Raw genomic sequence first — 25,857 nt, forward strand, 5'->3', positions numbered from 1 at the left:
AAGACTTCCAAAATGTCCTATCATTAACAGACTTGCTCAGATCCTGAAAACTGGAGGACATGGCTTCCTTTATTGAGTCAAGCCATCTCGTTTTGGATTTTCCTCTTTTCTTACTGCCTTCCACTTTTCCAGAGGAAAAAAAATCACATTTCAGAAATTATTTAAAATCAAATCACGAGCAGTCATTTAAAATTCTTCCAAGTGGCATTCTGAGCATGATATGTGTGTTATGTGCTATCAAGCCCCCTCCAACCTATGGTGACCCTATGAATGAAAGACCTCCAAAACGTCCTATCATTAACAGACTTGCTCAGATCCTGCAAAGTGGAGGACGTGGCTTCCTTTATTGAATTAAGCCATTTAATTTTGGGTCTTCCTCTTTTCCTACTGCTTTCCACTTTTCCTAGCATTATTGCCTTTTCCAGAGAATCTTATCTTCTCATGATGTGACCAAAGTACAATAGCCTCTGTTTTGTCATTTTAGCTTCTCAAGAGAATTCAGACTTGATTTGATCTAATACCCACTTATTTGTCTTTTTGGCCGTCCATGGTATCTGCAAACCTCTCCTCCAGCACCATATTTCAAATGAATCAATTTTCTTTGAAACGAATCAATTTTCTTTCTGTCAGCTTTCTTCACTGTCCAACTTTCACATCCATACATGGGAATGGGGAATACCATAGTTTGGATTATCTTGATCTGGGTTTCCAGAGAGACCTCTTTATCTTTAAGGATCTTCTCTAGCTCCCTCACAGCTTTTCTTCCAAGTCTCACATCTTCTTCTGATTTCTTCATTACAGTCTCCCTTTTGGTTGATGATTGAGCCAAGGAATGGAAAATCGAACAATTTCAATTTCCTCATTGTCAGCTTTAAAATTGTGCAATTCCTCTATATTTATTAAATCTTAGCCACCCTGTCCCACAAACCCTGCTGATGTCTGAGAAGTGGGATGCAATGTGGGCTGCTTTAGGATGTTTTTAGTACAGTATTTATTTAATTGCTACCAGTGTTTTATTATATGTTTTTATTATATGTATTTATAGTTTGTTAATCTGCTCTGAGCCCGTTTTGCAGGGAGAGTAGACTATAAATTAAATCAAATAAATAAATGTGATAAATATGGCTCTGTGAAACTTGGGTTCCAGTAAACCAAACAAGACTTACAGATTTTATAATGACAAACTTTCATAATAACACTTCATAATATATCTGTTTGTCTTTAAGGTGTCACAAGATTATTTCTTTATTTTGCTGTAGCAAATTGATATTCCATCTTGAATATGGATTGCAGTAAGTCTAATCTCTACTACAGTTTCATGATAAGCCCCTGGGTAAAATCACTCTCTTTCCACTTCAGTTCCCCAGTCTGGAAGATGGGAGTATTAACAATCTAACTGGTAGTGTCAGGGAGAGAGGGAGCATAGTAAAAATTGTGGAGTGCATAGGATATTAAAAGTTTTTGTGACTGGTAGTACAGCCTCAAAACCTTAAATTTTCTATTGGAATTCTGCATGCATTATCAGTAAGGGTGGGGTCAAGTTTGGGGAAGCTTAAAAAGGGGTCATGACTAGAGATGGACACGAACAGAAAAAAAAAACCCGAACATGATGTTCGTTGTTCGTTGCCATTCACGAACAAGGACTCACGAACAACCACGAACATGGCCCTGTTCACGAACATGTTCATGGTTGGCTGTTCATGGGGGCCAGCAGGCTCTCCTCCAGCCATCATCCAAGTTTGGTCAAGATCCCTACTGCACCACTCCCAGAAACCTGACCTGAACAGGCAGCAGGAAAGGTACCAATAGTAAATAATAGCTTGGCCCAGAGCCTGGCAGCAGCCCTGGAACTTGAAGGGGTGCATCCCTATCTCACTGCACACAAAGAAAATTCAAGCTCTAATGCACTCTCTCTATCAAAATGCCAACAGCAACTGTCTCTCCCTCTCCACTGTCTGCGAAGTCAGAGCTAGGAGCCCCCCTCCCCCCTGCTCTTTGCTCCCTTGTTGTAACAAATTTGGAGCTCCACACTTGAAAGGAAGACCTGCCTATCAAGCTAAATTGGGCTTAGATTGGAGTTTCCAGGGCAACAGCAGGAGTTCAGACAGAGTTGAGACAATCCCTGCCTAAATTGCCAAGGGAATTGATTGTAGGTGCCAGTCTGTCTGGCTTGACGAACAGCAATGAATGAAGCTTGCAACGACCACCTGTTCATTTAGAATGGGGCCTCACAAACAGCTTGTTCGCAAACAGCAGATTGGGCTGTTTGTGGCTTTTTTTTGTTCATATTGCTGTTCATGCCCATCTCTAGTTATGACTTGAGTTTATGCCTCCATAAAACAAAGAGCTTTTTCAAATCCTAGTGTAGTGGGAATTGCAGAAGAAGGGTGTATTCCGAGGAGTCAGTGGTGCCATAGGTCCGTCCATCTTGCCTAAAGAGCCATATTTGGCTCACATAAGCCTTTGAGTATGTGCCTTACACTACATTATGTCTAGTTGCTCTGTTTCACTTTCTGCTAATGCAGGCTCTTGCCAGCTGGTGCTGATTCTTGCTGAGATAAGCTCTGACCTCAAAAAACGTATGTCTTGATTAGGGGAGGACCGGGCAATCAGGCCTTGGATAAGTGCCAGGTGCTTGGCCTCATCCGTTGCCAAGGCCAGCTTGACACTGGCCCCATTCCTGGGCCTTGGGCCTTTGATCAATCATCCCTCCCTTTAATCAGGCTTTGTTAGGGAGGGTGGCAGGACCAGGTGAGCCTATGGACATGTTCATGTATATAAATCTGAGACAGAGCCAGCAAGAATCCAAGCCTTGGCACAGATTTCACTGGAGAGAGCGCCATGCAGTACCGGGCCATCAAGAGTTCGCTCTTTGCTGACTGGGGGCTGCCAGCAATCGTACAAGAGTGTGGAAGCATGGGTGATATCTTTTTCTTCTCTTTTGTTATTCTTCCTAGTATATGGGTGGTTTGTCTTGTACTTTGTATATTATCTCACTGAGCACTGACTTTCTTTGTACTGTTCTATGACGTGTGTAATAAACATTCTTCCCTCAACATCTGAGAGCTTATTGTGTCCAAATCCTCAAAAAGAACCACTGCCCCTTGGCAGAACACCTAGCTGATTCCTTTTAAAGTTTTGCTTCAAATTATTTCAGGAAGTACCCACATACAACATTTTCAGTCCATCTTCCTGAAGAGGAAAATATATTATATTGCAATGATTTTTATTGTGATCTCTTGGCTACACTCCTATTCCACCAACAGATATACACAAAACTAATTCAAATATTCAAGACCTGAGCAATATGATTTCAGAATGCGAGTGGGTGGGTGGCTGGCTGGCTGCAAGTTCTAAGCATCCCCCATATCAACCTACAAGATGAAAGCGTTTCTTTATTTAGTGCAACTCAAAAATTCACTACTCTGCCCAATTGGCTATCATTGTACATTGGGTCTCATATTGGCTCCAGAACCGTTTCAGTGGCCGGATCACCAAGCAAAGAGGCATAGCAAGTTCTGAAGCTCCAGAAATCCCCCGTTGACTATGGTGCCAGAGAATATTTGCAGATGAATAGGTGTGCAACAGAGCCATCTTCGTAATTCCAGAGGATGATACCTGAAAGAAAGATGATGCCACTGAAAAGGGAAACAATGGAACTGAGCAAGAGGCCCTGCTTGCCAAACTACCTCCTTATTTGTACAGCTGCTGGGTTGGAGTTGCCCTGCCCTTCCTCCACTCCTGGAAGGATGCCTCCTTTGGATCCAACCCTTGCTGTCATCATTGTGGCTTTTTTTAGTCACTAGAGTTCTGTCCCATGATCAGGCAAGTACAACAAAGAGAGAGGAGTTAGGAAGGGAGCATAAACTCTGGGCTAACCTGGAGGGGAAGGGCAAAAGACTGGCTATACCATCTGGGATGCAGATCGGCCATTAGTCACCCCCACAAACTCGAACAAGGATGTTACTGGATGTGGGAGGTTAAGGATCTAGGCATGCATCCATTTCAGTGGCAAGTCTACCACTGACCTGCCAGGGGTCTAATCACATGTTTCAGAATCCTTATATGATCTGCCATACATAGGTCCTGTATACAGCCATGCAATGGGAATTCCCAAGCAAATGCAGATCTGATTTGGATTAGGACTGTTACAGCATATGGAAAAGGATACCTAAGCTTTCCCTGCCTGCACTCTCTTCCCAACCTGCAAGGGCTTTAGGGAGCCACTATTTGCCTTGTTGGGAAATCTTACATAGAAACATAGAGCTGGAAAGGAACACCACAGGTCATCTAGTTCAACCTCCACACCATGCAGGAAATTCACAGCTCCCCCACATAGCCTCCTACTCAATGCCCAGAGGAAGGCATGTGGCCCTCAGAACAAATGGTTTTATAGGGTTGCCAACCTCCAGGTGCAACCTGGTGTTCTCTTGGAAGTCCAGACTACGGGGATCAGTTCCCCTGGAGAAAATGACTGCTTTGGAGGATGGACTCGGTTTTGGGGGGGCATTATACCCTGCTGAGTTCCCTTCTCAAATTCCACCCTCCCCTGGTTCCACCCTCAAATCTCCAGGAATTTTTCATCCTGGAGTTGGCAACCCTTTTCCCCAATGGGGCAACCAGTGGTTCCCAGGGGCTATTTCGGCTTGGAAAAAAGCACTGGGGAAAAGGCTTAAAACCAATGCTGCCCATTGGGCCTGCATATGGTTAGGAGCTAAGTTCCAAGCACAGAACTTCCAGAGCCCATCTCTTAACGGAACCCATGGATCACAAGCACTTTGTAATGCAGGAGTAGGCCTGTTAGTGCTGGAAGCAGATTAACAGTTAAAAGATTAAAACAGCCCAAGCGTGCATAATAATAACAATAACAACAACAACATTCGATTATACATGGCCCTTCAGGACAACTTAACGCCACACTCAGCGCGATTTACAAAGTGTGTTGTTATTATCCTCATAACAATCACCCTGTAAGGTTGGACCCAAGGTGGCCTACGCAGGTTTTTGATTATTATCTAAAGTAGCCTATGTATAAGGCATCTGGAGTATTTTAGTGACCGTTTTAAGAGTGTTATTGATTTTATAGCTGATGATTAATTTATTGTATTATATGGATGATGTGAGCCGCCCTGAGCCCATTCGTGGGGAGGACAGGATAGAAATAACAAACAAACAAACAAACAAACAAACAAATAAGGTCACCCAGAGGAGTGGGGAATCAATCCCGGCTCTCCAGATTAGAGTCCTGCTGTTCTTAACCACTATACCAAACTGGCATGCAAAGAGAAAGAGATGGCACCCTGCCACCATTTTCTTTGCCCAGACCTTGATCGTTCAATCTCCCAGCTACTAAATTATTCTTATTTTCTCCAGGATGGAAAAAATTCGGCACTCTCTCGTAGTGGTACGGCGACTCATCAGCCCACATCCAGTGTCGTTCTTGACCCTAAGGATCCAGCAATTAAAAAACAAAATAAGATGTTAAAGCCAAGAGAAAGTCTCATTTGAGAAGTCTCAGGAGGGCTAAACGGGGGCCTTGAATTAATTTCTGTAAGTGAACGTTTCCAGCTGGGAAGCTAATCGCTTCATTAAGGAGACATGCACCTGTATTGATGCTTTGCCCAAACTAAGCGGCATTTCAGATTGGGAAAACAGCAGCGGGAGGGAGAGGTTTCAACTCCCCCTTCCCTGACACTGATCTGAGTCTGCTATTTAAGAACTCCCAGTGTCATATCTGGCTTGACCTCCACGACTCCCCCCTCCCTCCCCCAAATTTAGATAAACCTTCCATTCATTTTCTTGCTATCTTTTCTAATCAGCCTGGAAGGGTGTTCTACCCCCACCCCCAACCAAGCTGCTTAAAAGTGAAGATCACAAACGTGGTGGCCACGAGAGAATCCAAATCCCGAGCAGGTGGTGAAACAGCTAGTAATACCAGCTAAGTAATATCCCTTGTGACGGGCACCTAGGTGCCAACAAGACAAGGCAGAGGTTGCGATTGAATTTCTACTGGCCTAAACTGGCACAAGAAAGTCCGTGGGGGAGGGGGGAATAAGGGGTGGAGCCTGAATAGAAATACCCAGCCGATCCTGAGGGAAAGACAGTCGCCTTCTTGGTTGAAGAAGGAGAGGCTCCTGCTGCTGGGTGAAACCAGGTTGCCTAGGCCCTAGATGTGGAGGGCCTGGGAGGCAGCAGAAAGGAAAGGAAGGGGGAACCTTCCCTAAGACCCCCCCCTTAAGGTAGAGTAGGGAACAGTGTGGTAGGGAAAGCAGACGGCGGTTCTCTTCAGTTTAATTTTCTGCCCTAGGGGTTCTGAAAAGGGGGGGTCTAGCCCTATGTGTTGTGCCTTTACCTGCTTTGTATATAGTGCTCTGTATATAGTTATTAAATTACACTTTTTGAATATAAAGAACCTTGTGGTGCTCTGACTACATAGCCTCCCCCACTTGGCACGCTACAAGAAGGGAGGGAGCCCAGGAGAAACTGATAAGGCTAGACCTTGGTGGGTTGCCAATTCTCCAGGGCCCAACCGAAGATTGAGTAATTCACTTCCCAGTAAGGAAATTCAGCCGGAGGGGACTCACTTCATGTTGTAAGCTGTTTGCTCTCTTCCAAGCAGAGGCCAGGGAAGGCCCTGCTTTTGTTAAATAAAACTTTCAAACCTTTAGACATGGTGTGCTAATGGAATTATTACAAGCAGAAGGCCTCCACCCAGTCAGTGATAAGGTACAGGCCATTGCAGAGGCCCCCAAACCAACGTCTGTTTCAGAGCTGAAAGCATTTGGGGGCCTTTTAAACTATTATCATAGATTTTTGCCCAACTTGTCCACAGTATTAGCCACGTTGCATGAGTTGTTAAAGAAGAATGTTCCATGGAAGTGGGCAAGGGTCAAGATACAGCATTTCAAATGTCAAAGACTTTGTTACAATCCTCCAGAGTTCTAACACATTTTGACCCTAGATTACCCATCGTGTTGTCTTGCGATGCCTCCCAGTATGGGGTGGGGGCAGTTTTGTCCCATGAATACCCAGATGGCACAGAGAGACCGATTGGATTTGCATCCTGCAAATTGGCCCGCAGCAAAGCACAGGAGTGCTCCCGGGGCAGCACAATGTCGTCAGTGACATCATCGCACTGCTCCAGGAGCATGCTTGGGAAACCCGTTCCATGCCTTTCTTCCCCACTGGCCAGGTAAGTGGAGGCGGGAGGGTGGAGGGTGAAAGTGGGGAATCCCCCGTCCCCACCAGGAGAATGGGATCCCTACTTGGAAGTTGGATTTTATGGCATTATGCCCAGCTAAGGTCTATCCCCTGCCCAAACCCCACCCACCCCAAGCTCCACCCCAAATCTCCAGTTATCTCCCAACCCAGAGCTAGCAGCCCCACTTTCCCATGAAGCTTTGGAAACAACCCTCTAGTCCCGCCCCCCCCCCCCCCGCTCCATTTCACTGGAATGCACATGTCTTCTTGTCACGTATCTCTCCCCATCACCCAATCCAAAGTCTCAAAGTGTAAGCACCCTTGGGGCCTCTCTTCTGTATCTCTTTCAATCGCTGTGAACGTTAAAGGCCCTACAGAAAGAATATCATAATAAAGTATTGGAGCCCAAACCATCTTCTTACCTGCCTGATTCTCTTTGCTCCAAGCCAGTATGGCCTAAGTTTGACATTCCCCATCAGGTGAAGGATAAAGTTGTCTTCCTCATGGCTATGAACTGAAGCTAGGTGGGCCTCCCGTTCCACACAGTATTCCTGAAGCAAACAGCCATGCAGAAATCAGAGTTGGCAGGACTCTTCCCAGCTCTTCCCAGCACTCAAGTTTCCAGCTGATCAGGATTTGACAGGCCTGATCAAAATCTTCCCCTTTTTGCTAGTTTTCATGGGTTTCTTTGAAACATTCACGTTCCACCTTTAAATATCTAAGGTGATTTTGGGCCATTAAATCCAATTCACTACAACAATTACAAAATAAAAATACAGATTCCGAAACAGGGCTCCCCCATCTCGTTGGGCCTGTAAACAATTTTGAGGCTGGGGAGTGGGTCCCAACGTGAAACAGCTGTCAGGCTTGCCAACTCCAGGTTGGCAAACCTCTGGAGATTTGGGGATGGAACCTGGGGAGGGCAGAGTGTAATGCCATAGCGGCTGCCCTCTAAATAAGCTATTTTATCCAGGGGAAGTGATCTCTGTATGATCAGTTGTAATTCCAGTAAATCTCCAGGTTCAACCTGGAAGTTACAACCCTATTCTGTTGAATTTGGGGGTACACTTCCCTCGTCCTTCCAGTGACTTCTAAAGATTTGTGTATACACACCCCAAATTACCTCAGCATTGCTCCATGATCTTTTCTGCTGGAGTTCAGGCAAGTAACAGGCATCTTTGTATTGGATCCAGCCCTCGTCACAACACCCCTGAGTGCAGGGACATGTGGAGCCTGGAAGAGGAGATCAGGACCCTGTGGGTAAGGTAGGATTCTTCCTGAGCAATGGTGAAAAGGAAATAATCCCAGGAGGGGGGATCTATATTACAAGCATATTGTAATGTGCTTCATAAAACCTGCAGCCTTCCTTAGGATCCATCTGTTAAAACTTAGGTTTAAAGATTGTAATCTGTTTGGGGCCAGGACCTCCCTTCCAGGACCTAGTAAAGTGCCACGTACAGTGACACGGCTATATTAATACTAAAATATAACTCGTCCGTTGCTTTAATTCTAATGAAAGCAAAAACAAATTTGGCAGGAAATTTCTGTTTCAGTTCTCAAGCCCCAGGTATTTTTTAAAAACTGCACAAACTGAGCGCCCAAATTTGTGGTAATTGAACACAAACAGCCTCCCCGGTCTGCACACTGACGGGTCAGAAACCATTTTTAAAAATCACTGGGTGGGCCCGTGGGCCCACAGCTTTAGAGTGCCCGAATATTCCTTTTTGGATCTCAGCCCATGAAAACAAATTCCAGATGTCTATACAAAGTGACATGGGCAGCAGCACACCTGAGGACGAACGTTCATCACTGTCGTCGTCCCTCTTCACCCTCTGCAGGGACTCTTCAGAACCTGCAAACAACAACAACAATAATCCATTCTGCAGGAATGCCATATGAATGCCAACTCCAGTTTGGGAGATTCCTGGAGATTTCGGGGGGTGGAGCCTGGAGAGGGTGGGGGTAGGGGAGGGAGCGCAGCTGGGATGTCATGTCATAGGTTCCTCCTGCTAAATCTGCCATATTCTCCCGGAGAACTGATCTCTGTAATCTGGAGATCAGTAGTAATTCCCAGGTAATGCCAGACCCCATCTGGAGCGGGGCAGTCCTGTCCTCTACCCTGGAGAGCTGCTGCCAGTTTAACTGCATATGATAGTTAGGAGAGGACATTTCTCAGACCAGGAGGGGGTGGAGCATCCTCTCCTTTCCCAGGAACAGAGTATTAACTCACTACCTGCAGTAACCCCTTTTCCTGGGTCATAGATCCAGAGGAGTTAGCCGTGTTAGTGAAGTAGCAAAATAGTAAAGAGTCCAGCAGCACCTTTAAGACAAACCAACTTTATTGTAGCATAAGCTTTCGAGAGCCACAGCTTTCTTCATCAGATGCATTTGACAAAGAGAGCTGTAGCTCTCGAAAGCTTATGCTACAATAAAGTTGGTAAGTCTTAAAGGTGCTACTGGATTCTCCCCTTTTCCTTGCTCACCCAATTCCTGACATCCCTTACCTGCTATGACACTGCCTCTGATCAAAAGAGCAATGGTCAGAAGTCCAGTCAGGTGAGTAGCCATTTCTGAAAAGAAAGATCAAGATTTGGACTCATTAGATTTGCTTTCCATCCCAAATTTCTGCCTAGGTTGGACCTGCCTATCAGAGGGACTTCCCAGCAGCCAAGCCTTTCCCCTCCCTTCCCTCTTACATTCCCAAGCCTTTGATGGGGGGTGGGATTCTTTGGTATATTTGCCACCTTTTCTTAGTTCTAGTAGATCTAGCAATGCCATAAACATCCCAAGCAGATATGCAACAGTCCAGGGGCCCCCCTCCCCACACCTAAGGAATCTTTACCCACTGAATTTCTACCTGCTGCACCACTGTTAAAAGTACAGAAGCCCTACCAGGACAAGGATCTATTTCATGTAGTCATTTATTTATTGTTATATTTTAACCCCACTTCCCCCCGCCCCCATGAGAAATGCAAAGCAGCTTACAACTCTGTATTTCCCTCCTCTATTTTATCATCACGACAACAACCTTGTGGAGTAGGTTAGACGGGAATAGACACTGACTGGCCCAAGGTCACCCAATGAGCTTCCATAGCAGAGTGGGGATTTGAACCTGTCTCCCCCAGATCCTGGTTTAACCCTCTGACCACTACACACAAGCTAAACGTTGTCCTCACCACTGTAATATTCTTGACCAGAGAAAGCTTTCCTGGGTCGAATCCACATTACTCATTCTAAGTCGCATGTTCCCCGCATTCCCCACGCAATCCCGAGTGCCGGTCACATTACCTCATTAAACAGACGCATTTCATTCGCATTTCTCCTGAATATGTGGTGACAGGTTTTCAACGGGAGTTTCACGGTGGCCGTGAATGGGCCAATGCACAATTTACGCGGTTTTTTTAAAAACCACCCCCCCCTTCCTGTCTCTCCAGCCGTTCCGAGAGTTCCTATTGGCTGATTCAACTTGCAAGTGCTCCGTAGTCTGCAAAAGACTGTTTTTGACTTCATAGCATTGGATTTATTGATTATGCTGTTTCTGAATCAAATCTGGTAGTTTGAAAAATCATTTTGGGGTGAATCCATCCTCAGAACGGACTCGCGAAACTTCCTTTTTAACTGTTTTTTTTAATTTTATTTTATATTACTGTAATATCGAAATTACGAAATATCGAAATAATGACACTCCAGGGAAGTGAAACTTCAGTAAGATTCAGGCACTGAACTGTCCTGCATAGGAAATGCCCACGAAAGCTTCCCACATGCTTCCAAATTTCCAAAAAAGAAATGGGAGAGAGCCATCAGTGCTGTCAGTGGGGGAAAGAGAGGCATCATTATCTTCAATGATGTTTCTTTATAAGGCAAGATGGAAATAACGGAAAAGTGCGCTCAAAAATTTTTTTAAAAAATGGGCGGGGAAAAAAGGTCCCACCCAAAAAAGCGGTTTTCGAGCGGCCGTGTGACCGGAGGGACGCACGAGAAAGACGGATTGGAAGCAGGAATGTGAACGAAGAGGAAAAAATCACGGATTGGAGGCAAACGGAAGATATCCGATAAACATGTGGGTAATGGGTGAATGTGGATTTGACCCTGATTGGGTTTCTGCCTCTCATACAGCAGTTCAAATTACAGTGGCCTTGGAAGGCCTAAACAAACTGGCAGCTTATCAGAACAAAGGGAATCCCAGCAAAGCAATTCTCTCCTGCTCCTGGCCAAGATTTTAATTGATTTAATAGACAGAGATGCATACTTGAGAAACACACCAATAAATAAAGGTCAAATCCACATTCACCCATTCACCCACCGTGAAACTCCCGTTGAAAACCTGTGACCACATATTCAGGAGAAATGCGAATGAAATGCATCTGTTTAATGAGGTAATGTGACCGGCACTCGGGATTGCGTGGGGAATGCGGGGAACATGCGACTTAGAATGAGTAATGTGGATTCGACCAAAGTCACCTTACATTCCTAGTACGGGCCCAATGAATCCCTGCTGCTTAGTAGAGGTTACCGACTTCCAGGTGGGTCTGGAGTTCACACAAACCCTCCCAAATGTCCAAGAATTTCCCAAGGTGGTGTTGGCAACGCTACCCCTTGCTTACCTTATTGCCTGTTGAGAAGATTCTGCTCTGGCTGGCTGCCTTGTCAGTGGACAAAGCTTTTATACAGGGGAAAGCAGCTGTGTTTGTTATCTGCTCAAATGCAAACCAGAGATGAATGTATAGCACAACAGCAAAAAGGAGGGATCCTTTGTTGTCATCCTGCTCAGGATCAGGTAACACCACAAACCGGACTCATCAGTACTGGAGTGCAAACTTCAGCTGTGACCTCTGTTGTATCAAGTCACTTTTGTTCCGCTTTCCTAGTACGGAGGGGGCCTGCGTAGTTCATGAAAGGGTACGATGGGAGAACATTTGGAAATCAGTTGGAAGTAGAGCTAAAAGCCTCTTTCCCGGACCTTCAACAGTGCTCCACTCATCCTACTGCAGACATGTGGAAATGGAGACACCCATGGGTGCTTTTCATCTGGCTCTCAAGCTGAGGTTGGGGATCTGCAGTTCTTGGCCTTTGCTGCCTTGCAATTCCCTCTACTGATCCCTTTGTCCCATCCACACGCAAAGATATGTAGCCACAGGAGAATCCTCCTCATACAACTGATAAAAAGCGTCTCTAGTCCATGAAAGCTTGTGCCACAAATAACCCCAGGTCTTGAGGGGCTGCTGAATATTCTACAAAGTCCACATGTCCCCGGGGGGAACTTTTAGAAGTGCTCTGTGAGCCTGATCTCGACAGATCTCAGAAGCTCAGCAGGGTTGGCCTTGGTTAGTAATTGGATGGGAGACCTCCAACAAAGGCCAGGGCTGCAGAGGCAGGCAATGGCAAACCACCTCTGATCGTCTCTTGCCATGAAAACCTCACCAAGCGCCTCAATAAGTCAGCTATGACACTCTCCACCACTGGGAATTCCAGTTCAGATCAGGACCTGCAGTCCATGACCTGAAGAGGTTCAGCCTCCCCCATCTCACTCTACCCGCCCCCCCCAAGCCATTTCCCAATCTTAAATGGACTGCCAACCTCCAGGTGAGGCCTGGAGATCTCCTGGAATTACAACTGATCTCCAGACTACAGAGATAAATTCTGGAGGAAAATGGCTGTTTCGGAGGGTGGACTGTATGGCATTATACCCCACTGAGGTCTCCCCCTCCTCCGATGCCACCTTACCCAGGCTCTGCCCTGCCAATCTTGAGAAATTTCCCAACCTATAGTTGGCAGTCCTAGCTGAGGAGCCTCTATTGACCCTTTAGGGAAAACTTACATATATTGACGGCTGCACATAAGCTTTCTTAGTTAGGCCAATAGCAATGCCTAGGATTGTTTCAGGTCAGGAAAACAGCACGGAGGGAAAGACCAAAGCCCTTTCTTCTCACATGCCATAGTCTCAAGTGTGCCCCTGTGCACCTGATAGTTGAGTTTCTGCCACAAAACTCAACATGCATGCTATGAGCCCCTTTCTTTCTCTCAGTTAGATTTTGCTTGTAACTCTTTTCTTCTTGCCCCCTCGGGGTAGATTGCTGCCACCAGGTAATATATTCCAAAATAATTTAAATTTCCCCTTCAATAACGTGCCCAGCCGTCAGGCTTCTTCATGGGACTATGTGGCCCTGAGGACAGGGATGAACCAAAAAAAACCCTTTTTATTTTTACAAGAAGCATATTGGTTTTACTATAGTCCTTAAGCTTGATGGTTTCAAAGATAGTTCTCAGTTCTTAAGGTTTCTTTACTTAGGCACAATCACTCAGATTTTCATAAGCTTTCTCTCTCAGGCTGCACACACAGTTTGCCTGCTTCAGATATCAATTTCTCACTCAAATACACAGAGTTTCTCTCAGGTGCGCACACGGTTTGCCTGCTTTAGATAGAATGAATGGGTTTCCCATTCAGACACACAGAGTTCAAATTTCCACACAGGTTATATTTCTCTCAAAAATGCTTAAACACTCTCAGGCTGCACACAGCTTGCCTGCTTTTCCCCAGACACAATATTTGTCTCAGAAACACACAGTTCAGGCTTCACACAGATTTCCTGACTGAACAAGAATGAGAATCCTTTCAGGTTTCCACGCCTGCTTTTCCCAGACAATGTTTCCTTTCTCAGTAGCTAAAAACTGCATTCACTCTGCCCACACTCTCAGGGCCAAGCTACACATGATGAAAGACACTTGCCTGGCAAGTAGATTGAGTGGAGGGCAAGTGAACAGGGAGAAATACACTTGCCATTCAAGTGTCATTCATCATGTGTAGCTTGGCCCTCTGTCATCAACCCATCCATCTTACTCACTCATCCCTCTCTTTCACCTCCATTCTTCATCTGTACCACACTAAGCATTTAAAGACACACATACACACACACACACACTTAAAATCATTACAATGCAGGGCCATTTTCACACGCCTCCGTTAACGCTCCAGAAAATCCTGCAAAACTCATGGCATGAAGCGTCTTCCTAGCATGATAACGTCAGAAATCACACCATTAAACGGGACCCTGATGGGAAATCGTGCTAGGAAGATGCTTCGTGCTGTGACGTTTGCACGATTTTCCGGATGTTACGAGCATGTGAAAACGTCCCATGTCTGATCAAAAGTCCTCCACATGTCCACAACACATATTATGGGAACTGGCCCTAAAATGGTGCAAACTTTCTTGTATGTTATTGCTGCAATAAGAAAAGTTACCTGCAAATCTCTTCTGTAAAGCGTGGCCTGAAATTTCCACAGCTTAAGGGCAAAAAAGACTAAGACTGTTCTCATCCTACCGTCTCCACAACCCTTTGGAGGCTGTACAGGGAGAAAAGAAGCAATGTCCCCATGACCTTCACAGCTGAGCAGAGGTCTTGAACGTTCACACTTTGGAGATGCTCTTGGATCTGGCACCGCAGCTGAATGTCCAGGTGGCAGCGACCAAGGTGAGCTGCTGTAAGAAACGGGGCCTTCACAGCAGTGGCACCACTCACTCTCTGGAACTCCCTCCTTCAGGTAGTTCATACCATACCTTCCTTAGTGGCCTTAGCTGCCAAAGGCTGGGTTCTGGAGGGTATTCAGCCTCTGATTTATATTCTGGCAAAGGTTTCGTAACTTTTTAAAATAAACATATATAAATGTACAAATGTATAACCACAATTCAATACAATCGTAGTGTTCACTGAAGGCAAAAAAGAAGAGAACTTAAAAAGTTAATAACCTAAGCACATAGCTGAACAGTGTTTAAGCGAACAAAATTAGTGGTAGGGTATGAGCTTTTGTGAGTCACAGCTCACTTCTTCAGATACCATGATCTGAAGTAGCGAGCTGTGACTCACAAAAGCTCATGCCCTACCACTAATTTTGGTAGTCTTATAGGTGCTACTGGACTCTTGCTCTTTTCCAGTGTTTAAGCTGTGCATCTGATTCCAGTGATCAGTACCATGGATTCAACAAACATTTGTATAACCTTGGTTTCTTGTCCAGTGTGCAGTTAATATTGGTTTCTTTGGTTGAGCTATTAAATCAGGCAGGCACCAGCACACAGCGAAGTGAGGCAGCTGCCAGAGCCTGTGGCTTCCGGTAGGGCCGACTGTGCTTGACTCCCTACTCACACATCTCCTCTGATGCCTGCACTCACACTCTTCCACTGCCTGCTTGTGAGTGCTTTGTCACCTCTGCTCCCAGCTGTATATGTATTCTTCATTCTGATATATACTTGCGCTTCCACAAGCAGTGTGTGAATGTGCACATTGTTCTCCGCATTTCTTCCAACATAGGGGTGAGCTGTTGGAACAGATTCTGGCTGGATGACACACTTTTAATCCTCTAACTTCCCCCATAAGGCAAGCTGTGGAATAGGGCTGGCATTGGCACTTGGTGAGGTGGGGCAGGTGCCAGGACCCGTGATTCCCACTGGGGCCCACTGCTGCTGACTCCCTACTCACACATCTCTTCTGATGCCTGCACTCACACCCTTCCTCTGCTTCCTTGTGAGTGCTGTCACCACTGTTCCCAGTTGCACGTGCTGCCTAGCACTGCTGGAGGGCATGTGGGTGGTGCAAAAAGCATCAGCAGTCCTGGTGGCCAGGGCAGGGGCACTCCTAGCTGCACCCACCACCATCCAGGAAAGGCTGTGCAGGCAGTGTGGGGCAGCTGTGATTCCATGTGGTGGGAGAGCTCGCGAGTGGGCAAAAGAAGGACGCAGAGGCATATGGGGTCATGTGGGTGGGAGGACAAGAAGGGGACCTTAGTAGTAGTAAAGCATTCTCTGACCAGGATCCCCCCACAACCCAAAACTGGCCCTATGTTAGATAGTATATATTTGGTGACATAGAATCATAGAGTCACAGAACCATAGAGTTGGAAAGGACCTCTAAGGTCATCCTGTCCAACCCCCTGCACCATGCAAGAAATTCACAACCCCTCCCCTCCCACACCCCCAGTGACCCGTTCCATGCCCAGAAGATGGCAAAACACTATCAGGATCTCTAGCCAAACTGGCCTGGGGGAAGACACGGCCCCAGACAATCTGGCCAGAGCTTTGGAGGCTGTGACGGCATGGTTGAAAGAGAGCAGGCTGAAACTGAACCCGGTGAAGACGGAGGTCCTGCAGCTGGGACGGGGGCTGCCAGATGTTGGGATCCAGCTCCCTGCCCTGGATGGGACACCACTGGCAACTTTGCCAGTGGTAAAGAGTCTGGGTGTGCTCCTGGATGCCTCCCTATCGATGGAGGCCCAGGTCACAGCGGTTGCCAAGTCTGCATTTTTCCATCTTCGTCAGATCAGGCAACTTGCCCCCTACCTGACGCCCCAGGATCTGGCTACAGTGATCCATGCAACGGTCACCTCCAGGCTAGATTACTGTAACTCACTGTACGCTGGGCTACCCCTGGGCCTGATCCAGAAACTACAACTGGTCCAGAATGCGGCAGCGTGGGTCCTGACTGGTATACCTTACCAGTCACACATCACACCTGTCCTGCGCCAGCTGCACTGGTTTCCGGTTGAATTCCAAATCAGGTTCAAAGTGTTGGTTCTTACCTTTAAAGCCCTGAGCGGGTTGGGACCGGCATATCTTCGGGACCGCCTCTCCCTGTACGTTCCCCGGAGATCACTTCAATCAGCAAATAAATATTTACTTGTGGTCCCTGGCCCTAAGGAAGCCCGCGTCGCTTCAACCAGGGCCAGGGCCTTTTCAGTCCTGGCCCCAGCCTGGTGGAACGCTCTGTCAATGGAAACCCGGGCCCAGCGGGACATATTATCGTTCCGCCGGGCCTGTAAGACAGAGCTGTTCCGCCAGGCATTCGGTGATTGAAGGGGGCGGTGCCATGTCGGCCTCCCACCTTTGGGGTGGGGGAGATTTCTCCCCACCACTGCACTTTATTAATTTGTTTTATTGTTTGTATATTGTTTTTAGTTCTTGTTTTTATCGATTTTAACTGTTCACCGCCCAGAGCCCCTGGGGATGGGCGGTATATAAATTGAAACATAAATAAATAAATAAATAGCTACCTGAACCTAGGTGGCAATCGGCATTGCCCTGGACATGTAAAAAAGAGCCACAAGAACTAAGCACTGGCGTAACCCTTCCTGCCCTCCCTCTCATGATCTGACCAGGTTCACATAATCCGCATTGCTGTCAGATGGCCATCTAGCCTCTGCTTAAAAAACCTCCAAAGGAGAGCCCACCACCTCCCGAGGAAGCCTGTTCCACTGTGGAACCACTCTGTCAGGAAGTTCTTCCTAATGTTTACCCAAAACCTCTTTTGATTTAATTTCAACCCATTGGTTCTGGTTCAACCTTCTGGGTGAGAAACAACTCTGCACCATCCTCTACACGGCAGCCCTTCAAGTACTCGAAGGTGGTTATCGTATCACCTCACAGTCGTCTCATTTCCAGGCTAAACACACATGCTGATCTTAATTCATACTCTTCAGTTGTATGCCATCGAAATAATTTGTTCAGAAAGTGAATTTTAAAAATATTTTCATAAACGAACTTGCTGCTTGTCCTACCAAGTGCATCATTTCAACACAAGCATTCTCTCTGGGCCTCAGTTACAAGCTTTTTATTGGACAAAGTAAGAGCTCTCCAGTCAAAGACCTTGTGAAAAAGGAAGTTATCGGTTATAAAGTTGTCAGGAAATTGTCTGTGGCTTTTCAAAGGATTGCATAAACACAAAAAATAAGCCCGTTGATAGATATTAGGAAATTGTTTTTAAATTGTATATACTTATATGCTTCATGTTTCAAATGGTTGTAAAATGTGCACTTAAATTTTATGGTTAACGTACTGGCTAAGTGCTGTAATAATAAAGAGAAATAAGCCCGTGCACTGGCCATTTCCTGTAACATGAGCTGCTGTTTGCTCTTTGGCTATAGTTCTTGGTTGCCTGCAAAATTTCTTTTGCGATACTGTCACGAGGAACGGGATAGAGGATGATTGTTTCTTCTTTGCTGAGCTGCTAATACCCCTGTTAGTGCAAAAGGAGAGGCTCACCCACGCTCATCTTTTTCCCCTACCCAGCATTTTTGAGGGGCCGAATTTTGATTGGCAGAATGGGGAGAGTAACAATGATTTCCCTTCCAGTGCTGAAGCCCCGTCCAAACAGTACCTCAAATCATAACATGTAGCTCAGCAATTCCATTAAAATACAAGAATATGGCCACAAACCAAGTCATTAAAAATACAGGAGGCCAACAGGAAAAACACTGAGCTGCAAAGGTTTGCCAGTGACATTGTCCTGATTCTTCATAAATAACTGCGCAAATGGTGGGTGGCGATTTCAGCTCCAGTGGCTAGAGTGACAGCAACCTCAGAAGGTTTTGCAAAGCAATCCATCCCGCAGGGCCTTCTTGAAGCACTCGCCCATGCTATTTCCCCAGCCTCTGTGCTGTGACCTTCAGGCTTTGCAATCTGTCATTGGAGACTGACCCCTCTTTGCCCATGGTCAAGTAATTTCCCCATTTCGTCACCAACATTTGCCTAGCCGTATCTGTAGCACACCCTGGGCGTACATTCTTAGATAGTGTGAGAACTCACTGGGCATGGCATGCATACCACGCTTGGGCATAACGTTGTCATAGTAGTGATGAGGTATTGGCTGGTCGGCCAGGTCATGGGGGAAAGGCCAAAAGCCATAGAGCGTGATGTGCTTGCAGAGTTCCAAGGCCACGCTGATGAGCATAAAGCCAGAGGAAAGGCGCGGGGGGTGGAAGCCCTGATCTTTCCAGTGTTTCTTCAGGGCGCTCAGGTAGTGCGGGTTCAAGAAGTAAGCCCGCTGCATCATGCCGAAGTCCTCCATGGTATACAGAGCTCTGTAAGAGAGGTCACTGTGGCCCACAAAAGAGAAAGCAGGAATGAAGACCAAGGCGCTGCTGTAAGGACTCAGAGCATCCGCAAAAGGCTTCCTGCGTGCCTGCAGGTTCTTGAATCTGCAGGTTGAGAGAAGGAATCAGAGGTAAGCAAAGCGAATTCAGGAAACAGCCCATTGCAACCAGGGGAGGCTTGAACTCAAGGTGAGCCAAGCTGAGATGCACGGCTGCAAGCCAAGCTAAGCATTACCAACGCCATTTTAGAGGATAATTGTTTTAAAATTGCCATCATCAGACCCACAGGGCAGCGGCAGCACAATGCCATCGCCGCCCCCCCCCCTGCACCTCCTTAGGGACTTGTCACAAGTATTTAACCAGTGTTCTTTTTTACCCTGTATATAAAGAATTCATTATAATTCATTATACGTACACACACGTACAATATTTTGTTTTTATAAATTGCTCTTCTATTTTATAACATCTTTGGTATTATATTAGCCAGTATATAAGGTTCCCTATATCGTGGTATTCCCCATTACTATGTATGGATGTGAAAGCTGGATGGTGAAGAAAGCTGAGAAGAAGAAAATTGATTCATTTGAAATGTGGTGCTGGAGGAGAGTTTTGCAGATACCGTGGACAGCCAAAAAGACCAATAAGTGGGTTCTAGATCAGATCAAGCCTGAATTCTCCCTAGAAGCTAAAATGACAAATCTGAGGCTATCGTACTTTGGTCACAGCATGAGAAGACAAGATTCTTTGGAAAAGTCGATAATGCTAGGAAAAGTGGAAGGCAGTCAGAAAAGAGAAAGACCTAAAATGAGATGTCCTAACTCAATAAAAGAAGCCACGTCCTCCACTTTGCAAGATCTGCTCAAGTCTATTAATGATAGGATGTTTTGGAGGTCTTTCATTCATAGGGTCGCCATAGGTCGGAGGCGACTTGATAGTACATAACACACATCATGCTCAGAATGCCACTTGGAAGAATTTTAAATGACTGCCTGTAATTTGATTTTAAATAATTTCTGAAATGTGAAAGTTTTTATTTTCTATTATGCCGTTTTATTAAATACCCTGGTGAAGCTAATTGTGAAACACGCTGGGATCCAGGAGGATAAGTAAACAACTTTCCATTTGCACCTTGCTTGCCTTGTTTCCCTCTTACTGTAGATCTCAGCAACTGAGCCCTGGTTGGGAGATGATGGGTGCTGCTAAGAAGTTTTCAGACGATTGTTATTCAGGAGTGACCTACACAACTCCATGAGTTCAAAACACTTTGAAGACCTAAAGCTTCCGTCTGCTGAGCCAGACTCTTGGTGCATCATGGTCAGTCTTGTCTACTCAGTATAGTAGCAGCTCTCTGGGATCTCACGAAAGTCTTTCATATCACCTACTACCTAATCTGGAGATTCCAGGGATTGAACTTGGGACCTTCTACATACAAAGCAGATGCTTCCTCCCTGAAGGTTTTCTCCTGGAAGTGGCCAAGCTTGGGACAAAGAATACTTCTGGGCACCAACTGAGGAGACTGAGCCAATCTAGTATAGGAATTTGGAGATTTGAAAAAGAAGCCAAGGAGTCCTGCAGGATAATTTATCAAGTCAGTCACAAAACAGCAGTGCCAGATGGTGTGCTGTAAAGTGTCAAACTGAGAAGACCCAGGTTCAATCCCCATTTTGTCATGAAGCAAACTGGTTGATCCTTAAGCCAATCATCTACCTCTCCGCCTAGCCTACCCCACAAGGTTGTTGTGAGGATAAAGTGGAATTCCATTATGTGCACACATGAGTGAATGTAGGACACATGGAGACAGCTGTATGTGGGTAGGTATTAGGGTTGCCAAGTTTGGGTTTGGAAATTCCTAGATATTTGGGAGCAGAACCTGGGGAGAGTGGAGGGGGGAGGGGGAGGAACTCAGCATGAAATAATGCCATAGATTTAGGGTTGCCAGGTCACCTTACCCTCCCAGTGGGAGGGGGATCTGGCACTCACCTTTTTCGATGTCAAGTGGCGTGATGCTGTTACTTCTGGGAAGCAGCATCATCTTGCAGGGGCCAGAAGTGCTCCTGCGCTTCACAGCAGGGCAATTGGGGCCCCAAACAGGCCAGATTCGGCTTGTATGGAGCCCAAATCAGCCCACTGAGGTGTGCAGGAGCACTCCTGGGGTGGCACAATGACAACACTCCCGGGAGCGATGTCATTGCACTGCCATGGAAATGCATCTGGGAAGCCTGTTCCCCCGCCTTTCCCCCAGCCAGCCAGGTGAGTGGTGGTGGGGGCAGAGGATGAAAGCAGAGGATCCCCCGCCCCCACCAAGGGACGTGGGATTCCCTACATAGATTCCACCCTCTAAATCAGCCATTTTCTCCAGGGGAACTGATCTCTGTCTCTGGGGATCAGTTGCAATTCCAGGAGATCTCCAGGCCCCACCTGGAGATCGGCAAGTTTTGTAGGTACCCCTACATGTGCCTCTTTCCAGTGTTATGGTTGCCAGTGTACATTTAGGTCAATTTCTCAGTTTGAGCTCATCCACAATACAGCAAGTCTCAGTTTGAAAAGAATAAAAAACACAGCAAAATCCAGCATTCGATAAAAGTGACACGGGCCAATTCTGAAGGCCCTTTTACTATCTGCCAGAACAGAACCAATACATCGGTGTCTGCTGTCATTCATCTCCTTACTTCTCCTGAAGGATGCTGGGATTTAGGGTAACCAGGCCGGTCTTGGTCCCCACATCTACAGAGCAGTTCATAAGAGGGAGGTTGAACCTGGTTGGGGGAAAAACAAGAGAAAGTGTGTATTCGTTCTTTTGTGAATGCTCATTACCTCTGTTGGGTCCTCCGGAGAACCACAAAGAAGTGGGTAGATCTGCCAATATGGGTAGTTGCTTCCTGCCTCTGTGGCTCTTCTAGGGAGTGCAATGCACCATCGTGAATTTGACAAGGGGACTATCCTCAGGAGGTCCTACCCACCTTCAGTGCTGCCAACCATCCCCCAAAGAGTTACCTCACTATTAAATCTGCCTGGTCGATCTCTTGCCCGCAGCTGCTGTTCTGGAGGATTCCACCATTGCCCACCACAGCACACTGGTCATACTGAATGCCTGAGAAGGGTGATCTCTGCAGGGTTCAGAAAGTGAAGGGGAGGAAAAGGTTTTAAAATGTTTACTTGCTCAGAGTGGAGGTAGTTGACCACGATCACACACCCCTGCCAAACAGGGACCTTCCCACCCACCCCACCCCACGGACAGCCCTCAGCTTCAGAGGGAGGTCTTTCGGTCACCAGGCTGGCTCAAAGGGAGCCATTCCATCTATCTCCAAGGTCCATTTACTCTCATCAGCATCAGTTTTTCACGATCTCTAGCAGAGAAAGGCCTTGATCCACATTTGTATCCTAGGGTACTTTTTAGTTGCCAGGGGCTGAACCTGTGAATTTCTGCATGCAAATCCATTCCTCTACCACTAAAGGCAGTCACATGATACAAAGACCTCCGTGGCAAGCACAAGGCCTTTATATCCTACGAGTACCTGAAGTGCTGTGCCTCCCAGGCTCATACAGCTAAGCTATAAGTGACGCCCGACACATGTTTTTTAACGTGTCGGGGATGAAATTTTACCTGGGAACTGTAGTTGAAAACAGCGTTATGTCCCTAGTGTGGGAAGGCAGGAGAGGGGAAGAACTTTTCAAAGACAGTTTTCAAAGACAGAGCTGTGCGAGATTGCTGGGGGAGAGGAACTTAGCAATTGTTTTCTTGCAATCTCAATGGAGAAGAACTGCCAGCTCTTCCCCTCCCCTGCCTCATGACATCTGTATTCCTCTCTCCATTGAGATTGCAAGAAAATAATTTTAAAGTTCCTCTCCCCCAGTGATCCCGCATGCCTCTGTCTTTGAAAACTGTCTTTGAATAACTCCTCCTCTGTCCTGCCTCTCCATGCTAGAGGCATAACACTGTTTTCAATTTTAGATCCCAGGTAACATTGTGACCTTGACACATTAAAAAACATGTCTGGCATCACTTGTAGCTTACGGGGCCGTATTACGATTACAACCACAGAGTGTATGAAGAAGGGGCTTCAGGCCTTCTTCCCACATTTGGAAATTCAAACAATTCCTATTGTTCTCCAAAAGAAAAGAAAGAAAGAAAGAAAGAAAGAAAGAAAGAAAGAAAGAAAGAAAGAAAGAAAGAAAGAAAGAAAGAAAGAAAGAAAGAGATTCCAATAGCTATTCATTTTAGTAGCTCCCTTCTACCCTTATGTCAAATTTTATAAGGCATGTATTGTCGAAGGCTTTCACGGCCGGAGAACGATGGTTGTTGGGGGTTTTCCGGGCTGTATTGCCGTGGTCTTGGCAATGTAGTTCCTGACGTTTCGCCAGCAGCTGTGGCTGGCATCTTCAGAGGTGTAGCACCAAAAGACAGAGATCTCTCAGTGTCACAGTGTGGAAAAGATGTAGGTCATTTGTATCTACTCAGGAGGGGTGGGGTTGAGCTGAGTCATTCTGTAAGGCATTTATAAGGCATCTTATGATTAAATGACTCTGTTTTATATGTTATTAAATGGTGTATTTAGGATGAGCAAAGCCTGTTGGATGGAAAACAAACCAGTATACGATTGCTTAAATACACAGTCCTGCATCCAGTTGGCGAGATGAGATCTTTTTTAGAATAATAAACAGGAGAAACAGACAGCGATAATGAGCAATCAGGGTCTGGTTAACGTTGAAGAGAATAAGGAACTGTAAATATCCGTGAACAAGTACCAGGAAAAGAGAAAATAGGGATAGTTCGAGCATACGGCAGTTACCAAAAAGATATGGCAGCTGTTTCCTCTGCAAACCAGTCGTCCCCAGCAGTTCCTTTGCCTTCTTCCCCTATCGGGTATCGTTACCGATTTCTTGACTCCTCTATGAAGGCAGCACTAGATTGCATAATACACTTGTCGCTTACGGGGAGGGGGGTACATTATGATTGCAACCACAGAATGCACAAAGGAGCTTCAGGCCTTTTCCCCACATTTGAAAATGCAACCAATTCCTATTTTCATTTTTTACTGTCTTGCTTTTTAAGGTCATTTCCTCCCCAAAGCTACACCTTGTTGATAAAAAAAAGTGAAAAGGCTAATTTGATTGTTTAATTTTTTAAAAAATTCAAATGTCATCTCATCCCATTTTTAATTGGTGCACAGGCTCACTTTGTGTGGAAATACATTTTGCAAATTACCTGGGGATGCTCAGATACAGAATTTTATGTATAGTCCTCAATTCACGTACAGGCTGTTCTTGCTCACAGCAGGTGACTGCTGCTTTCACAGGAGCTCCCATTGTGTGACTGCATCTGCAAGTGAGTCCAGAGGGCAAAGCTCCAATTCAGCTCTGTTTTCACTGCGAGAACAAGTACTATAGGCTCCTTTGACTCGCCAATTTGCATTTCTGGAAGGTGTGAGAAAGTGTCAAGATCTGCTTTTCAATGAATTGATGTGGGGGAAACTGGGATAATTTTAGCAGTTGAGGAGGAACTGATATCGAATGTGTGAATGTATTCACATAGAGCAAATTGACTGTGCAAGTGAGTGCATGGAAAGTTAGAGGCGGGACACACAAAATGAGGTTCACTTGAGTGTCTCTAGGTACTTTGTAATGTGTATTTCCACCCTTTGTAATGATAGACGTCAGAAATGTATTGTGCAATTTAGTGCTGCCTTCGTAGGAGAGTTGAGAAATCCATTGTTTTGTGCAAAATCTCTGTGCCATCTTTTCCTGCTTTCCACCAGCCCTACACAATCATGCCCCCCACCTTTGGTAGCAGGTCCATCAGCTCAGTTTTCACTTTAATTTTCTTTCCTGCGTTCCCATCCAAGAGGATGTCTGATCCCAGAGGCGTGTTTTCCTTGGTGACTGCAAGCCAGAAAGAAGCATTGCAGCATTGCCCTAATTCTGCCCTGCAAGGAGAAAGGAAGCAGGTCAGGAATACCTGGAAAGAAACCAGCTGGTCAGTGATGGGGAGGGGGCTCATCAGGCTTGGATACTGCAGATGGACCAATTTAACGCCCTTTATCTTGAGAAGACCCTGACCTTGATAGCCCAAGCAAGCCCAACCTCTTCAGAATTCAGAAGCTAAGCAGGGCTGATCTTGGTTAGTAATTGGATGGGAGACCGCCAACGAACACCAGGGTTGCAAAGGCAGGCAATGGCAAACCACCTCTCTTAGTCTCTTGCCATGAAAACCCCAACAGGGGTCTCCACCAGTCAGCGATGACTTGACGGCACTTTCCACCACCATCCTGAGAAGAGGCAGGCTGGTAATCAGCCCTACCCTCGCTGTGTTCATCAGTATTCCAGGTGGGCAGCCGTGCTGATCTATAGTAGAAGAGCAAGATTTGAGTCCAGTAGCACCTTAAAGACCAACTAGATTTCCAGGGCATGAGCTTCTTAAGAAGTGTTCCACTTCTAAACATATCCATTTCTAAATATATCTGAAGAAAGGAGCTTTGACTCTCAAAAGCTCATACCCTGGAAATCTAGTTGGTCTTTAAGGCAGTACTGGACTTGAATCTTACTCATCAATATTCCGTCACTTCCAGTTTTTTTCCTTAGAAGTGACATAGCAACGCAGCTGATGTCACCTTAAAAAATTTCTCCCACTGCCACTTGGAGTGGTGGTGAGCAATGGGACCTGGTGGCAGAGAATTCCCTGCCCTCACTGGCAAGCCTAGGGTCCTTTTTTCACTGGGGCTTTAAAGCATTTCAGTACCTGTTCTGCTTCCCATGTTTGCAGGAGTTATTGTTAGTGTCACTATTGTTCCTGCTGATAGAAA

The 25,857-nt window shown here is 46.0% G+C and overlaps 2 protein-coding genes across 9 annotated transcripts in view; both read right to left on the reverse strand.

Moving 5' to 3' along the window:
• Positions 1 to 3,230: 3,230 nt before the first annotated feature.
• On the reverse strand, positions 3,231 to 11,873 carry LOC129340594 (snaclec rhodocetin subunit alpha-like). Its single transcript, XM_054995469.1, has 7 exons — positions 11,805 to 11,873; positions 9,705 to 9,770; positions 8,990 to 9,052; positions 8,324 to 8,433; positions 7,623 to 7,751; positions 5,326 to 5,446; positions 3,231 to 3,618 (listed from the first exon to the last, which is right to left on the reverse strand). The coding sequence occupies exons 2-7, from the start codon at positions 9,766 to 9,768 to the stop codon at positions 3,545 to 3,547; spliced, it is 561 nt and encodes a 186-aa protein (XP_054851444.1). The 5' UTR covers positions 9,769 to 9,770; positions 11,805 to 11,873; the 3' UTR covers positions 3,231 to 3,544.
• Positions 11,874 to 17,781: 5,908 nt separating this feature from the next.
• LOC129338616 (alpha-N-acetylneuraminide alpha-2,8-sialyltransferase-like) overlaps positions 17,782 to 25,857 on the reverse strand; it is a 28,984-nt gene continuing 20,908 nt past the window's right edge. For all 8 annotated transcript variants that reach the window (XM_054992986.1, XM_054992992.1, XM_054992991.1 and 5 more), the window contains 4 exons: positions 24,837 to 24,981; positions 22,052 to 22,164; positions 21,727 to 21,813; positions 17,782 to 19,162 (listed from right to left, as the gene is read on the reverse strand). In XM_054992986.1, coding sequence (XP_054848961.1) covers positions 18,700 to 19,162; positions 21,727 to 21,813; positions 22,052 to 22,164; positions 24,837 to 24,981 — 808 coding nt within the window. In that variant the 3' untranslated portion in view covers positions 17,782 to 18,699. The remainder of the gene's footprint in view (positions 19,163 to 21,726; positions 21,814 to 22,051; positions 22,165 to 24,836; positions 24,982 to 25,857) is intronic.

Source organism: Eublepharis macularius, chromosome 12 (assembly GCF_028583425.1).
Source record: "Eublepharis macularius isolate TG4126 chromosome 12, MPM_Emac_v1.0, whole genome shotgun sequence".
NCBI classification, from domain to species: Eukaryota; Metazoa; Chordata; class Lepidosauria; order Squamata; family Eublepharidae; genus Eublepharis; species Eublepharis macularius.